This window comes from Rhinatrema bivittatum, chromosome 9, assembly GCF_901001135.1.
Source record: "Rhinatrema bivittatum chromosome 9, aRhiBiv1.1, whole genome shotgun sequence".
In the NCBI taxonomy this organism is placed as follows: Eukaryota; Metazoa; Chordata; class Amphibia; order Gymnophiona; family Rhinatrematidae; genus Rhinatrema; species Rhinatrema bivittatum.
This window is the reverse complement of record NC_042623.1, coordinates 20,310,241-20,327,947: the sequence shown is the minus strand read 5'-3', so window position 1 is coordinate 20,327,947 and position 17,707 is coordinate 20,310,241. Positions and strand designations below refer to the sequence as shown.

The following is a 17,707-nucleotide window of genomic DNA, read 5'->3' as shown; positions in this document are numbered from 1 at the left end:
AGGCCGTGCGGCAGCAGGAGGTGATGATGTTTGTAACTCGACTCCTACTGCCGTCCACCCCATGATTTGGCAGGCCACCACAGAGCCAATCCCGCGGGGCGAGGGGCAGAAGAGACAGAGAGTATCTCATGGCTGCCAGCAGACTTCACTCGGCTGCCGCTGAAGACACAGAAGTCTGGAAGGCTCCCACGGAGCTCATCCTGCAGCAGCAGGAAAGTGACAAGAGAGGACTCCAGGGCTTCCAGCAGATTTATTTGGCTGGTGGCTGAAGACACAGAGGCCTGACAAGCTGCCGTGAGGCCCATCCCATGGTGGACGAAGATAGGAGGACACTGAGGCAGCCAGTGGATCCCCATCTTGCTGGCAGCTGAAGAGGCCCAGATCCTGAGAGTGCATGTGTGAGCTTGTGAGTGTGTGGGTGACTGCCTGTGTGTGTACAAGAGAGCCTGTGTGTGAGTGGGAGTGATTGCATGTGGGAGAGAGAGCGAGCATGTGGGTGATTGTATGTGGGAGAGAGAGAGAGCAAGTGTGTGTGTGATTACAGGAGGGAGAGTGTTGTGTTATTGCATATGGGAGAGAGAGCGAACTTGTGTGTGATGGCATGTGTGAGAGAAAGCGAGGGTGTATGTGTGTGATTGCATGTGGGAGAGAGAGCAAGTGTGTGTGTGCATGTGGGAGAGAGAGTGAAAGCATGTGTGTGATTGCATGTGGGAGAGAGAGTGAAAGCATGTGTGTGATTCCATTGGGAAAGAGCAAGTGTGTGTTTGTGATTGCATGTGGGAAATGGGAGCGTGAGCGTACATGTATGTGATTGCATGTGGGAGAGACAGAGAACGGGTGTGTGATCGCAATTGGGGGAGACAGATAACGTGTAATTGATCGCATGTGGGGGAGACAGAACATGTGTTTGTGATTGCATGAAGGGGAATGAGACAGTGAAGATGTGTGTGATTGCATGCGGGAGAGGTAGTGAGCGTGTATGTGATTGCACGGGAGAGTGAGCAAGTGTGTGATTGCATGGGACACAGCGAGCATAAGTGTGATTGCATGTGGGAGAGGGAGAGCAAGAATATGTGTGTGAGTGAATGTGGGAAAGCAAGCATGAGTGTGAGAGTGAATGTGGGAAAGCAAGCATGAGTGTGTGAGTGAATGTGGGAAAGCAAGCATGAGTGTGAGAGTGAATGTGGGAAAGTAAGCATGAGTGTGTGAGTGAATGTGGGAAAGTAAGCATGAGTGTGAGAGTGAATGTGGGAAAGTAAGTATGAGTGTGAGAGTGAATGTGGGAAAGCAAGCATGAGTGTGTGAGTGAATGTGGGAAAGCAAGCAAGAGTGTGTGAGTGAATGTGGGAAAGTAAGCATGAGTGTGTGAGTGAATGTGGGAAAGCAAGCATGAGTGTGAGAGTGAATGTGGGAAAGTAAGCATGAGTGTGTGAGTGAATGTGGGAAAGTAAGCATGAGTGTGAGAGTGAATGTGGGAAAGTAAGTATGAGTGTGAGAGTGAATGTGGGAAAGCAAGCATGAGTGTGTGAGTGAATGTGGGAAAGCAAGCATGAGTGTGTGAGTGAATGTGGGAAAGCAAGCATGAGTGTGTGAGTGCATATGGGAAAGCAAGCATGAGTGTGATTTCATGTGGGAGAGAGAGTGCAAGTGTGAGTGAAATTGCATGTGGGAGAGAGCGCATCTGTGTGATTGCATGTGGGAAGAGGGAGAGCGAGTGTGTATGTGTGTGATCACGTGGGAGAGTGAGTGTGTATTTGTGATTGCAAGTGGGGGAGACTGAGACAGAGTGAATGTGTGTATGTGATTACATGTGGAAGACAGAGCGAGGGTGTGTAACTGAATGTGGGAGAGAAAGCATGTATGTGTGACTGCATGTGAGAAAATGTGTTTGTGATTGCATGTAGGGGGGAGAGAGCTTGTGTTTGTGATTGCATGTGGGGGGAGATTGAGACGTGTATGATTGCATGTGGGAGAGAGAGCAAGTGTGTATGTGATTGTATGGAAGAGAGCGAGCATGTGTGTGATTGCATGTGGGAGAGAGAGCAAGCATGTGTGTGATTGCTTGTGGGAGAGAGAGCAAGCATGAGTGTGATTGCATGTGTGAGAGAGAGCAAGCATGAGTGTGATTGCATGTGGGAGAGAGAGCAAGCATGTGTGTGATTGCTTGTGGGAGAGAGAGCAAGCATGAGTGTGATTGCATGTGTGAGAGAGAGCAAGCATGTGTGTGATTGCATGTGTGAGTGAGAGAGAGCAAGCGTTTGTCCGATTGCATGTGGAAGAGAGAGAGCAAGCGTGTGTTTGTGATCGCATGTTTGGGGAGACAAAGAAAGAACATGTGTTTGTGATTGCATATGGGGGAGAGTGATACAGATTGAATGTGTGAGAGAGTGAGCATGTGTGATTACATGTGTTCGAGAGTGCATGTATGTGATTGCATGTGGGAGAGAAACAGAGTGAATATGTGTGTGTATGTGTGATTGCATGCAGGAGGGATGGAGACAGACCATGTGTGTGTGTGTGTGTGTGTGTGTATGTGGGAGAGAAGAAAGTTTTATGCACCCTCCCCCACCCCAATTAATTTATGACTTTCTCAGGATGACTGGAAATCAAATGTTCCCCGGTATAGAGAGAAGTTATGTTTTTATCCTTAGTTTTAATTATTCGGTATTATTTGATGTATCTGCTATTTTGAAATATTTTATTGGTGTTTAGAAAAATGTTAAAAATTTGTGTATGAATTTTTAATTATTGGATGTTGTTCTATTCATCAGCTGTTTTGAAATATGTATTCTTTTTTATTGGTATGGTTTTACTGTTATGAAGTTTTATTGACTATTATGATTTACATTTCTTAATTTTGTTATTTGATGTTTTATGAGGCATGGCAATGTTTCTGTTTTTCCATTGTTGCACTGCATACAGAGTTTGCCTTGTTGCAGTTTCCAGTTCCATTTCTATGGGCACTTTATTCTGTATTTGGTGAGGTTCTGCATGTGTGACTGAGGTGAGGTCCTCTACTAACCAGCTGTACTTTCTGGATAGGGATCCATAGCAGCCTGGCCTGTTTTGTTTTCCTAATAGGGGGGTGTATTGGTGACGAGGGGGGAAGGGTGTGAGAGATATTTTTCTCTTCTCCATTTTATAGTTTTGTTTCTAGGACAAAACAGTTTCAATCATTTTCACAAAAATCTTGAATATTTTTTTAAATTTAATATTCAAGAGTTGTGTGAAAGGAATCTGGAGGATCAGAGTGGCGACCGGCTTGTGGCGCTCGAAGACCAGAGTTTCCTTTGCTCAATTTAAATCTTAGCAGGTTGTCTACCCCTGTATTAGAATATCAACAAGTCTGAGTATTCAATACTTTGAGGAGCGCATTCAATTACCCCAAAGACTGGATGCATAAAAGCACAGGCGGTAGCTATTTCACACCTGCTTTTATGCTTACTTGTTCCCGGGTGCTTTCTAAAATCAAAAGCATGAACGTAAATGTGCGCGTGCGGGTCGCACAAGGGTCCGCACATCATTTTCCAAGTGGAATTACATGCACGAGTCCGCTTTGAATATTAAGGCTGAAGTCCATATGCGCTTTATACCCTCGAATTTCAGCCCTAAGTGCTAAGTTATAAAATTGGGCTCACTGTGTGAGGTTTTCTCCCTCCAACCTAACTCCACCTTGGGAACTCCTCCACTTCAGTGCAGGTGAAAGTACGTGCCTTATCAACTACGCCCAATCATTTGCCCACATACAGGGTGGGTAATTTTCAGATGGGCAATTTACAAAGAAATCCTTTGAAAATTGCCCTCTGTGTGGGTAATGTTATAATTGCCCGTATTTATGCAAAGACTGCTGTTATTTTTTATGAACAGAAAGTACACGTGTACTTTCCCTTCGAAGATTATCCCAGAAAATCTGCCCATATGCCTGTGGCACAGCCTTGGCCCACCCACTTTGAAGCCAGGCTCACCCAATTTCGGCCTCTGACTGGCCGAGGAAGGCCAACAGAAGAGGCAGATCAATTTCTGCAGCCCCATGCCAGTGGAAAAGAGGCAACATAAGCATCAGGAGCCCTGCAGAGCTGGCCTGAGGTGTCAGAGAAAGGGCTATCGCTAGGCCGACAAGACCTCCCAGTGCCGCAATCAAGTGCATCTAACCGGGCAGCTTCTAGCTGCAGATACTGTTCCTCCCCCTTCCTGTTCAGTTCAACGGTCTGCTATTTACACTGCTCAGGGCTCCATAGATATAGAGCGCGACCAAAATGATAAAGGGGATGGAACAGCTCCCCTGTGAGGAAAGGCTGAAGAGGTTAGGGCTGTTCAGCTTGGAGAAGAGACGGCTGAGGGGGGATATGATAGAGGTGTTTAAAATCATGAGAGGTCTAGAACGGGTAGATGTGAATCGGTTATTTACACTTTCGAATAATAGAAGGACTAGGGGGCATTCCATGAAGTTAGCATGGGGCACATTTAAAACTAATCGGAGAAAGTTCTTTTTTACTCAACGCACAATTAAACTCTGGAATTTGTTGCCAGAGGAGGTGGTTAGTGCAGTTAGTGTAGCTGTGTTTAAAAAAGGATTGGATAAGTTCTTAGAGGAGAAGTCCATTACCTGCTATTAATCAAATTTACTTAGGTAATAGCCACTGCTATTAATTGCATCAGTAGCATGGGATCTTCTTAGTGTTTGGGTAATTGCCAGGTTCTTGTGGCCTGGTTTGGCCACTGTTGGAAACAGGATGCTGGGCTCGATGGACCCTTGATCTGACCCAGCATGGCAATTTCTATGTTCTTAAAAAGCAGATCATTGAATCAAGCAGGAGGAGGGAGGAGTGGTGCCAGTGGCTACAAACTGGAGGATTAGAGCCACTGACCACTGATGCTGGAATGTAGAATAGGGAGGTGAAGAGTGTAAGGAATAAGTATCATAGGGGGAGAGCTAAGTGAAGGCTTGGGGACTAGGGAGTGGAGATTTCAGGGGACAATGTAAACTCCAGAGTGGGGTGGGTTGGGTGTTGGAGGCTGTGGGGAATGGTGTGAAAGTGGAGTCCTGGATTGGTTGCAGTTTCCGGGGAGGGGGGTAAGACTGGGTACTGGAGGGTGAGTGGGAATTTCGTGAGGTCTCAGAGATTGTGAGGAGCGTGGTGACTCGATTGGGTAAGGTTTGGGGGGGAGGAGTTGGGACTGAGTGAGAACTTGGGGGACAGTGGGATTGGTTGGAAGAATGTAGCTGAGGGATTGGCTATGGATGGGGAGTCAAGAGATTGAAAAGGGCCTTGGAAGAAAGTGGTGGAGAGGGAGGGACGCTGGCCTGGAGCTGAGAGCAGGACATTAAGAGACTGAGTGGGGTTTGGGAAGAGAATGGGGACCTGGTACTAAGGAGATGGGCTGGGAGCGCATGAGCGGGGGATTTGAGATGAGTGTAAGGGTGGGGAGGAGTCGAGAGGTGGCTTGGATGAACTGGCGTGAAAGACAGTGGAAAAGGGTGGGGTGAGAGGCAGTGGAAAGGCATGGGCCTGTGAAGGGAGTGAGAGAGGATGGAAATGGGGCTAGGGAGGAGGTAATAGGGGCCTGTGAAGGGAGTGAGAGAGGATGGAAATGGGGCTAGGGAGGAGGTAATAGGGGCCTGTGAAGGGAGTGAGAGAGGATGGAAATGGGGCTAGGGAGGAGGTAATAGGGGCCTGTGAAGGGAGTGAGAGAGGATGGAAATGGGGCTAGGGAGGAGGTAATAGGGGCCTGTGAAGGGAGTGAGAGAGGATGGAAATGGGACTAGGGAGGAGGTAATAGGGACCTGTGACGGGAGTGAGAGAGGATGGAAATGAGGCTAGGGAGGAGGTAATAGGGGCCTGTGAAGGGAGTGAGAGAGGATGGAAATGGGGCTAGGGAGGAGGTAATAGGGGCCTGTGAAGGGAGTGAGAGAGGATGGAAATGGGGCTAGGGAGGAGGTAATAGGGGCCTGTGACGGGAGTGAGAGAGGATGGAAATGGGGCTAGGGAGGAGGTAATAGGGGCCTGTGAAGGGAGTGAGAGAGGATGGAAATGGGGCTAGGGAGGAGGTAATAGGGGCCTGTGAAGGGAGTGAGAGAGGATGGAAATGAGGCTAGGGAGGAGGTAATAGGGGCCTGTGAAGGGAGTGAGAGAGGATGGAAATGGGGCTAGGGAGGAGGTAATAGGGGCCTGTGAAGGGAGTGAGAGAGGATGGAAATGGGGCTAGGGAGGAGGTAATAGGGGCCTGTGAAGGGAGTGAGAGAGGATGGAAATGGGGCTAGGGAGGAGGTAATAGGGGCCTGTGAAGGGAGTGAGAGAGGATGGAAATGGGGCTAGGGAGGAGGTAATAGGAGGCTGGGTAGAAGATGAGAGAGATGAAAGGAGCTGGGGGCAGGGAAGCAAATTAGCAACAGGGAAGTTGGTGAGAAGGTGAAAGGCAGAGGAAAAGGATGAGTACAGACTAGAAGTGGAGGACTAGGGAATGGGTGAAAGACAGGGGGACTAAGAGACTGGGGAAACGGGAGGGTGGATGAGGAGGATTGAAATAGGGAGATAAAAGTCTGGTAGGTGAGGTGAAAAGAGGGATATTAAGGATTGGCGTACTGAGAGGCTCGAGAGGTAAAGAAGAGAAAAAAGGGACATGAAAGGAAAGATCAATATCACTTCAAGAGGAAAGGAAGACCGGAGGAGAGAAAAGGAACGTAAAATGGAAAGGAGACTGTGGAAAAAGAGATAAAAGAAGACAGAGGAAAGTGGGAGAGGAATTAGGTCCAACGCAATAAGAAAACTGAGAGGAGTCCGTTCCCGACACAGCGGCCTAGCCATGTCAGTCGAGCCCGGCTCGGGTCACGGTAGGACGAGAGAGTACGTTCCCGACACAGCGGCATAGCCATGTCAGTCGAGCCCGGCTCTGGTCGCGGTAGGACGAGAGAGTACGTTCCCGACACAGCGGCCTAGCCATGTCAGTCGAGCCCGGCTCTGGTCGCGGTAGGACGAGAGAGTACGTTCCCGGCACAGCGGCCTAGCCATGTCAGTCGAGCCCGGCTCGGGTCACGGTAGGACGAGAGAGTACGTTCCCGACACAGCGGCCTAGCCATGTCAGTCGAGCCCGGCTCTGGTCGCGGTAGGACGAGAGAGTACGTTCCCGGCACAGCGGCCTAGCCATGTCAGTCGAGCCCGGCTCTGGTCGCGGTAGGACGAGAGAGTACGTTCCCGGCACAGCGGCCTAGCCATGTCAGTCGAGCCCGGCTCTGGTCGCGGTAGGACGAGAGAGTACGTTCCCGGCACAGCGGCCTAGCCATGTCAGTCGAGCCCGGCTCGGGTCGCGGTAGGACGAGAGAGTACGTTCCCGACACAGCGGCCTAGCCATGTCAGTCGAGCCCGGCTCTGGTCGCGGTAGGATGAGAGAGTACGTTCCCGGCACAGCGGCCTAGCCATGTCAGTCGAGCCCGGCTCGGGTCGCGGTAGGACGAGAGAGTGCGTTCCCGACACAGCGGCCTAGCCATGTCAGTCGAGCCCGGCTCGGGTCGCGGTAGGACGAGAGAGTGCGTTCCCGACACAGCGGCCTAGCCATGTCAGTCGAGCCCGGCTCGGGTCGCGGTAGGACGAGAGAGTGTGTTCCCGACACAGCGGCCTAGCCATGTCAGTCGAGCCCGGCTCGGGTCGCGGTAGGACGAGAGAGTACGTTCCCGACACAGCGGCCTAGCCATGTCAGTCGAGCCCGGCTCTGGTCGCGGTAGGACGAGAGAGTACGTTCCCGGCACAGCGGCCTAGCCATGTCAGTCGAGCCCGGCTCTGGTCGCGGTAGGACGAGAGAGTACGTTCCCGGCACAGCGGCCTAGCCATGTCAGTCGAGCCCGGCTCGGGTCGCGGTAGGACGAGAGAGTGCGTTCCCGACACAGCGGCCTAGCCATGTCAGTCGAGCCCGGCTCGGGTCGCGGTAGGACGAGAGAGTGTGTTCCCGACACAGCGGCCTAGCCATGTCAGTCGAGCCCGGCTCGGGTCGCGGTAGGACGAGCGAAGAAACGAGACTAATGAAGGTACCGGGAGGGGGGCGGGGATGTAGGGAAAGGTCTGGGGGGGGCGAGGGGGGGGGAACAGCTGCCATTGGTCTCGCGGCCCTGATATTTTTTACACTCTAAATTCGGAGCAGTTTGGGGAGGAGATGGCAAGTTGGGCCGCACAGGGCTTTTGCAGTTCGGGTGGGAGGGAGGTGGGGGGGGGGGGGACGACGACAGGTTCAGGTCTGCCGGCCCACAGTTTGTGGGGGTTTTTTTTGGGGGGGGGGGATTGGTAATGGAACCTAACTTAACCGACTGTGTCCTTTTGAATAAAGCCCGTTAAGTGTAAAAAGATATCTGGCTCATTATAGCCGAATAACTTTATACATAACCAGTGATATTAAAAAGAAATGTCCAGTTCTGTTTAAAGTTATCCAGGCTGTGGTCAGTCGGATAACTTTAATGGGGGATATTCAGTGAGACCTTTATCCCACTGGATAGCCGGACTTTAGCCGGATAACTTGTCCACTAAATATTCGACTAAATAGGGACCCCCTTATAGTTTATAAAGTTAAAGATTATAGTGCGATGTTTGACAGGATTGTTCTCGGAGGGCGGGGGGATGGAAACCATGATTGGTTCTGGTACCAAAATGTTAGTGGGGCCCTGAGTTCACGGAGCTAGCGGTGCTTCTGTGGGAGGACTTGGTGGCGTGATCCGTCAAGAGAGATGCGGGAAGGGCTGGCATTTGAGAGAGACGCACTGCCGGGGACCGGGGAGGGGCTCTGAACTCGAGAGAAAGAGACTACTAAGGAATTGGGTGGCGGAGGCAGACTTGAAAGAGAGAGACTCATCCCCCCGTTACCCATCCTGTCCCCAGTAGACTTGTGCTCTCTCTCAATGCCCTCTCCTCCACCAGTCTCTCTCTCTCTCGCATCATGGGGAGAAGGAGCATTGGGAGAGTGAGACTGAGTGACTGCTTGGGGGGGGGGGGGGGTGTCGGATTGTGGATAAATCTATAACTAGCACACACACACAATTATGCCACTCAAGAAAACCTCAGGCCCTGCCAAAGTATGAGTTCTGGCTACGCCTGATAAGTCGTGCAGGTCGTTTTTCAGAGAAAAATAACATGCGTGCTTTTGAAAATGCGAAGGTATATGCATAATTCCAAATCCTGCCCACTAGAGCACCTCTTCATATTGCAGGTAACAGGGCGTACAGAGAGGCCTAAGCGTGCACTTCAACTGAAATGGCTTTTAGAATGACCCTTCCTAGGATCGGATTTAGTGCATCGCAAACTGATCTTCTTTCCTCTGCTTTGCTTGACAGATCCTGACAGCTCTGGATCAAGATGACCAGGCCGGGAAACAGAAACTTGCTTACAAACTTGAACAAGTTATTGCCCTCATGAGTATAGACAGCTGAAAACTGTCCTTCCAGGGTACCCTGGGAGGGATAAACCAAGCCGTGCCTCAGTCAAGATCACCATCTTTACCAAGTGCAAGTTTTGATTGGCTGCAAGCAGAGTCGCCCGACCAGCTCTCCCGTGCCCCCTGCCCCCCCTGTGTGACGGTCCGCAGACAAAAAGGGAGGTCGTGTTGGGCATAGGAAGACCCTCAGGAGTGAGGTCTCTGCTCACAGGTCCCAAGTCATCCTATCATGAGTACCAGTGTGGGAAATTAGCAAGTCTTAACCTGCCGAGCTGCTTGTAGCTTCCTTCTTTGCCCTAGAATCGGGAATGGATGGAAATGAAGTCAGTATTAATACTTTTTTTTTTTTTTTTTTTAAACTAAGAACAACAAAATAATAATACAAGCAAGAAAACAGTTTTAATGATTAGAGTCGGATACCACTTCTGGCAGAGCAGCAGTTCTTTTGATGTATCCGGATAAAAGTGACTGGGAATTAAACGGATGGGTCGGAGCCTGGAGGCCGGCACCTGCAACCATCTCAAAAAAAATGTCGAGCTGCCATCTCCCCCAGGTGGCAGAAATATTCCTGCGCAGTTCCAAGTCCTCGTCTTTATTCCACACCTACATTTATTTATTTTTTTTAAATCATTTTGTTGCAAAGACGCGAAGATGCACCTTGCAGAGCGCCCGGTTTCTCATCGACTCTGTACTGCAACCAAATAGTTTGTACAATGTTTTTTTTTTTTTAAGATGTCCTTGTTTAAAAAAAAAAAACCAGAGAGGAAGATGTTACCATATCATGGAAAGGGTGAAACTGCTTTAAAATCTGGACCTAAAATTTAGACGGGAGCATTCGAAAAATGGACAAAATGGGTATATTTCATGAGCTTAAATTGAAGATGCGGTTCTTGCTACAAAGCTTGCTAGCAGTAGCTGACGCCACCCAACCTCCTTAACTCGTTTGAGGACTTGCTTACTTATCCTGGAACTAATCTTGCCCTTATGTAAAAAAAGAAAAAAGAAAAAATTGCAAGATGTCAACCTTTGTCCCTGGGCCAAGTTTAATATTGCCGTTCTGCACACACACAAGCACATCTCCCAGCTGATCAGTTTCAAGATGTGCAGTCACCGAGGACCAAGCCACCAGGAAAGACAAAAAAATAAAAGGAGCTCTCTTTACCTTTCAGGGCTTTCTATACGGACATTTTTCAAAATTTTTTAATTGTTTTATGGACAGTGGTTCTGGAGCACAAGAAACAAAAAAAAATAACTAAATAAACTGGCACAATTTGGACTGGAGCTCGAGGGCAAGGTACAATGGATGGGGTCCTGAAAGGCGAAATGCTTCGGAGCGTGGACCCAAGCTTGCTGATAACGGGGTTTGAGCCTGTGGAGGGCATATCCAGTCCTGGGCTGTTTGGAAGGCAGGCTCGCTTCTCCTCCCGACCTTCAGCCTCATGCATGTTACTGGAGTCTTCCTCGTTAACTTTGGCCCAGCTTACAGCAAGATCATTTTCGCTCACATCCCACGCGCGTTGGCCATTGGATCTTTGCAGCGAACGGTGACCATGAAACTCTTTCTCCACCCTCTGTCTTCTCCGCAAAAGGCACAGCAATCATTTTTTTTTTTTTTAATGAAATGTTTTCTTTTTATTAGTTACTTACAGGGAAGCCTCTTGAATCCTATGTCTCGTCGTTGAAATTGCATCTCATTTCCATAATCAACAGCTCATTGGATGATTCCAGTCAACCATTAACAAAAAAAAACCCAATATGGCAGACAAACAGTTATTGCACATCCCCCGATGACTGACATCGACCACGAGGCGAGGCTATATTTCATCCAGGTGGGCATTTCGACTTTGAGCCAACAAGTTTGTGTGTGTTTGGGGTGGGGGGTGGTGGTGTTGGGAGGGGGCTTTCCTCTTCCCCCCCCCCCCCCCCCCACGTTTTGTTTTCCTAGTTCAATCGATCAGTTCCGCACCTTCCCGGAGAGATTTCCGTTATTTCGCTTTCCTGAGAAGGAGCAAGCAGCCTTCCATTACTGCCTGCCTAAATGATTTGGGAGATCGGGATGACAGGACCATCCCAGCCAATGAAACGAAGCAAACGAAAAAGAAAAAGGTTTAAAAAAAATAAAACAAACAAACAAAAAAAAAAAACCAAAGGTTTTGATGAAAAAGTACCACGAAGAGAAACGAATGCTATTTTCTTCACTTTCTCAGTGGGGGCAAGAATCTTAAGTACGAGCTGGCTTCATATCCAATTGGCACATCTGATGTGCTCCTTGGTCGTGGGTTTTTGCACATAGTCAAAAAAAAAGGAAAAACAAAAGAAAATGTTGCTGAATCAAAAGTGTGATTTGCACAGCTGTAGAGAAAAGAAACCTTAATGTTCTGTTAGGGATTTTTTTTTATTTTATTTTATTTTATATTTTGGGCCGGTACATAAACTTTTTTGTTTGACTTTCTGAAAACTGAACACCTCAGAGAACTAAACAAATAATATTAAAAAAAAAAGAAAGAAAGAAAGAAGATGAAAAATAAGACATTCATTTCAGCGTGAACCACCGTGAGCTTCAAAGCTGCCCTGTCTACCTTTGTTAGCCCTCGTTTGTGTTTTGTTTGATTTTTTTGGATATCTCTGATCGTTACTTCCCGCCTTGAAATCCTCCAGACTTCTGCTGTGTGGGCCTGCCCCCGAGGATCCCCAAGGGAAACCCATGGCAGCTTTTTTTTATTTTATTGTTATTATGCCGCATGTTAAAGTAATAATTAAATCCAAGAGAGACAAAAAAAAAAGAAAAAACCGCCTTGCAAATGATGTGGATGTGGTCTTACTTTGCTTTCCTTCTGTTTGTTTTTTGCATTTGTTTGCCTGGAAGCACCGATCTGCGTGCTGCGTCATGTGACTATAACCTCTGTTAAGGTGGAAGCTTTATCTAACCCTGTCGAGGCACCGCACGTCATGGTCAGGGACACAGGACGAGCCCTCTTATAGTTACGAAGAGCGAGGACTAAGGTTGCTAACTGCTTGTTACTGTAAGGTGGGCTGGGCAACCCAAATTTGCAATGAAAATGCCGATGGAGGGCATCTGACCGCAAAGGATGTTTGGTGGGTGGTACAAGGGGGGATGGCTATGTAACATCACAGAGAAGTTAACCCTTAGGTGCCTGAGTCCACTTTGAAAATTGTCTTGGCAGGATTAGGTCCGCTCTATGGTGTGTGTAGTTTTGCTGGGAGAATTTATATTCTTACTTTTTTGTTTTAAAATTTTGAAAGCTCTGCCATGACTCCATCCCCTGAACTGCCTCTCCCCTGTATGTGCATACAGGGTGTGTGCGTGATTTTACACACACATCAGTCATGCAGCTTTCCAAACGGCCTTTTCGGCGGGTAAAGCGCTACATTACCTGAGAAAGTCTCTGTGAAAATTGCCCTCCTATGGTTATTTCTCAACTGCCGCGTAATGTTTCCTGTTAAAACATGAAATATTATTTGAATCAATGTGACTGTCACAAAGTTTTACACGAATATTAATGCGAAACTTTGCCTAATGCTGTTGCCAAATGTTGGGGCACACCCTGTTTTTTTTTTATCTACTTCACGCGTTGTGCTATATTTGAGAACTGTGTAATTAGATTGATTTGCGTTAAAGACTAGAAACGCACTACCCATTGGTGCGCTGAACGTTAAGGTTTGCACTCACTTTACTGTTTTATGATTTTTAAGTCCCCAGAAGGCACCAGTAGCTATGGATACCACATAGTTCCAGGTTACTACTCCAGTTAATTTTGTTTCAACAAGTGCAATGAATTATTCAGAATATATATATATATATACACATATATATAATTAATGCTAAAAAGCAGGCCTCCCAAATAAAGAAACTGGTAGGTTGAGCAAACCCATGCACCAGATTCCTAAAATTAGACATATAAAGAGATGCCAGGTCTTGAGGTTATCCACAATCCCAGATATTTAATTTCATGGGCATTCCAGTTAAAAGGAAAGGGTTCATGCCAGCTTCTTATCAGCTCTGAATCTAAAGGCACCGCCTCCGATTTGTCAAAGTTTATAGTTGGCCCTGCAAAAGATTTAAAGGAGGAAACTTTTTCTATAATAGCTTGCTTGGCATTGTCTAGGAAAAAGTAAGATATCATCTGCAAAAAGGCATATTTTCAGCTCTTTTCTTCCTTTGCCATCCGCCTGCTGACGAATCCCAATGGTTCGGGGTTCTATGGGTAATCCAAAAAGAAACGAGGACAGCGGACATCCCTGTCATGTCCCATTCTCTAGATAAATCACCATTAGCCAGCATTTCTCGCCTTAGGGCTGGTATACAGCGGTTTAACCCAATTAAGAAAGGCTCCCTCAAATCCATATTTAGCCAACACCCAAGACATACATTTCCAATTTACCTTATACGTTTATGGTTTCTAACAAAACTCAGACAAAGAACAGGAGCCCTGCACATCATCAGCCTGGTGCTGTAAGCTCTCGGGTGGTGCACAGGCAGCCTGTAAGTAAGAAGCCAGGCTCCCCAGCGTTGCTCGTGACTAGTGACGACTTGTCCACTATTACAAGTCCAGGAAAGAAAAATGCATCGATCCACCGAGCATACACTGAAAATGTAAGGAGCAGGTGGTGGACTTCAGTATGTGGGAGAAGTGTTCAGCTGCATCACTTTGCAGTCCGTTGGCTGAGCATTGTGAAGTAGCATCCCAGCACACGTACAGGGGAACTTTCAAAGGCGTTGCGCTGGTAAATGTCACATGCTGTCATAGCGGTTTTCAAAAGCCATGCAGCGCAGTAAAAACCTAAGGGAAATTCAATGGTAAATACTGTCACAATTTTCACTTTAATTTTACAAGTGTAAAACTCGGTTTTAAGCATGTACATGCTTTTGAAAATCAGGCCCAAAGCTGCTTTTACCTGTTGATTCAGGTAACTCAGTGACCTTTTAGGACTGTGGTGATGTTTCTGTGCTATTCAGCGAACTCTGTGATGGCGAGGGTTAGGGAGAATGGCGGAGCAGCCACTCAAAGAAGGAAGTCTCCAAGGCGACGGCAGAAGGGCCATATCGGGGGACCATGCGGGCACGACGTACCACCTTGCAGGTACATCTTAAAAGCCCAGCGGGCACCAGAGTTGTGAGATGTGTGTGCATGCGGGACATGCGTGCGCCCAGCGGATTTTAAAAGGTGCAAATATCTCAGTCCTGTTCAAAAAGAGGGGTGAGTACAAATACTTGCGCGCCTGGGAACATGGCCAGGACCATTGCAGCGTAACTTTACTTCTGTCGGTGGAGGAGGTGAAAGTTTTAAAAAAAAAGCCATCCCTGAGGAGTTTAAGGGTCTGGAGGGAGTGCAGGCTATTAAACCAGGGGGCTCTAGACTGGGTGAACTGGTGGACGAACTGCTGAAACTGGTCATGGCATGGACGCACGCTGGTTTTAACATTCCCCCCACTTGCGCAGCTCATACCTGGATGTGCACGGCTGTGTTTGTGCGTGTATTTTATAAAACAGCCATGTTGCTGGGCGTACACCGACACGTGCGTCAGCGTGTGCCCCTTTTGAAAGCTGCTGTCCCTGCTTTCAAGAGCAGAACAGATGTCAAAGCCATAAACTTGAGTAAATAGTGACTTTCCAGGGAAACAGGCCCATCTGAGACTTGCCTTCCTCGGTGCTGACTAACAGTGCACGCAGGTTTCCACAGCGAGCGGACTTTGTGCCGGATCGCGAAGAACTTTCCCGGAGACACGTTCTGAGTCGGGAGGAACACCGTGCGTGCACGGGACCTTTTCCAAATGCTCCTCACAAGCCGTTCCCCTCCCCCCCTTTCCACCACTGACAGAAGCAGCAGGTGCAGAATACACAGAGCCCTCTCAGTCCACGGCCCTTCCTGCTTAGCTAATTTACAAAAGGGAAACAGCTCAGGTGATTTCCCTTTGAAAAGTGACTACAAAGCACGGGTGCTGAAAGGAGCTGCGTACTTTGTACCTACTTGGGCTACTCAAAATTGCCCCATAACCGTCCCTGTATGGCCATAGCTTGATGGAATCTGATAAAGAACTGGCATTATAGAACGGATGCATTATAGGGGCGCACGTTAAGGACTGGCCAAGTATCTGTAAAGTTGGCAGTTTCTTTGATCCGCAACATGAGCACTGATTTTTAAAGGGAAAGCACACGCGCACATTTACATCTACTATTTTGTGGGAGTCATTTTCTAAAGGATTTGCATGCATAGACCCCGGTCTTATGCACATAAATGGTCTACTGAAAATAGCCTGCGGGTTGTGTGCATAAATATTTGGGCAAAACTGATTTTATGCTTACTTTAATGTGCACTAACAAGAGGCCTTCCGGGGGCATAAACAAAACTTACACACGTGGGGTGAATTTTCAAAGTTTTACACACATAAAAATGACCCAGATATGCCTGTAGGTAGCCTTTACTTGCATATTCTGTAAAATCCAAAATAGACATACATTTTCACTTTCGCGTACACATATATGCGCTTAGAAAGGCATTCGGGGGCGGGACCAACATCTGCGCGTGCAAGCTTCTATTTTAAAAGATGCACACCTAGATTTGCCAGCTTGTGTCATTTTACACCTGCTGGTAAATTATATTAAATGTGATTATTGTGTAGTGGTGAACTGGGGGAAGCTCAGGCTGAAGAACCAGGAGGGTCTCTCGATGACCCGGAGAAGGGTTGGGTGAATTGGTGGATTAATTGGTAAGGCCAGTCATTTCTTTGACGTGCGCATGTTTTAAAATATACCAACTTACATTCATAAATCCTGAGTTTCGCCAGTAAATCCTCTTTTTATTTTCACGGATAAAACATTCGATGCAAAGATGATCAAATCTGAGATTTCTTGTTATGTTTGGCCGGTCGCAGGTCGGCTCTGCGACCGCGACCGGCTGGCTCTCACCTCTTGCCCAGGACCGGAGGAGGGGCCGTCGACGCCACACAGTCGTGCTAGGGAGACGCAGCAGGCCACCACGTGGGCCGAGCCATGTCACACTGGGGACGCCCCGCTGGGGATGGCGCTAACCTCACCTTGACCCAAGGGTCCTCCCTTGGAACATAAGCATATAGGTACCTGTGCCTGAAAGTGTCAGTTCCAGGCTAACTGGATGGCCCAATAGTCCTTATCGCTTATCACTCGCTGTGTTATGATGAAGCTGATTCCTTGAGCTTATTTTGTTGCCAACCTATTCTTTTATAGGGGCAGTCCTCGGGCATCCACCATCGTGACAGGTGCGTCAGATGTGCAGACAGAAACGTCATCAAACATATTCCCAAAAAAAATTTGTATTCTAGATCCAGAATTCCTGTCTGGTTTCTGCTTTGACAAACCTTCCAACCTACCAATTCAACATGAAAGGGGGAGGGAAGGGTTCTGAGACATGAAGATAATTCTTCTCTGATCTAAATGCTGAATGAGCAGCCATTGAAGTCTAGAAAAACTGCGCAATACCCTTCTAAGGAGGCCACCACGTTGGCTTGAGAGCAGAGGTCTCCGGGATCAGTAAATGTGAGTGGGCAGGTGTGTATTGTCCAGCAGCTGGACCCTGGTGAATGTTACTCCCTTACTTTTGGTTTCCCTGGTGAAAACTGCCGTGCATAAAAATGCAAGCAAGCAAGAAGAACTCCGCGTTCAGTATCCTTTCATGTTTCCTTCCCTCCAGATTTAGACGAAGTGCACCAAATGCAGCTGAGAAATGTTTATATGTGATTGCAGTAAAGGCCATACCTGAGCTGTGCTGCCCTATTCCCATTAACCTACATCTGGGCCTCCAGGCCTTCTCCAGTGACCTCGTAGTCTGTACTGCAAAGGGGGTGTCGGGTGGCGCCAGACGGCAGGAGCCCCATGCGGTTCGAAACGCCAGGCAGCTGGAGCAGCACCGGGTGGTTAAAGGTGGTCGGAGGACCCTGCGCAGCACAGAGGGAACACTGCAGCCTGCTGCCGCCCCCGATGTAACATCTGAACTGCATGTTTTCTGCCACTTGTGCTATCCAGGGTAGACTAAAGAAAAAAACTGGAACAACTGAATGTAAAAACAGACACTCTGTAAGATGCTTAGGGCCTGATTTTCAAAAGCATTTATAAGCTTAGAAATGAGCTTTATACATGTAAATGCACTTTACCTGTAGAAGTGGACTTCTGAAAATTGCTACAATATATGCCATTGTTTGTCCATAGGAATTACCCACGTAAGTGCACTTTAGGCAAGTAAATGGTTTTTGAAAATTGCTATGATAGTGTGTTGCATTTACGTGTGTAACCCCTTTG

At 47.9% G+C, this 17,707-nt stretch overlaps 1 protein-coding gene across 1 annotated transcript in view; it reads left to right on the top strand.

Annotated features, from left to right (window-relative positions):
• PLXNA4 (plexin A4) overlaps positions 1-17,445 on the top strand; it is a 970,847-nt gene extending 953,402 nt beyond the window's left edge. The window contains exon 32 of the mRNA XM_029615156.1: positions 9,314-17,445. Within this exon, the coding sequence (XP_029471016.1) occupies positions 9,314-9,409 (96 nt within the window). The 3' untranslated portion in view covers positions 9,410-17,445. The remainder of the gene's footprint in view (positions 1-9,313) is intronic.
• Positions 17,446-17,707: the final 262 nt, after the last annotated feature.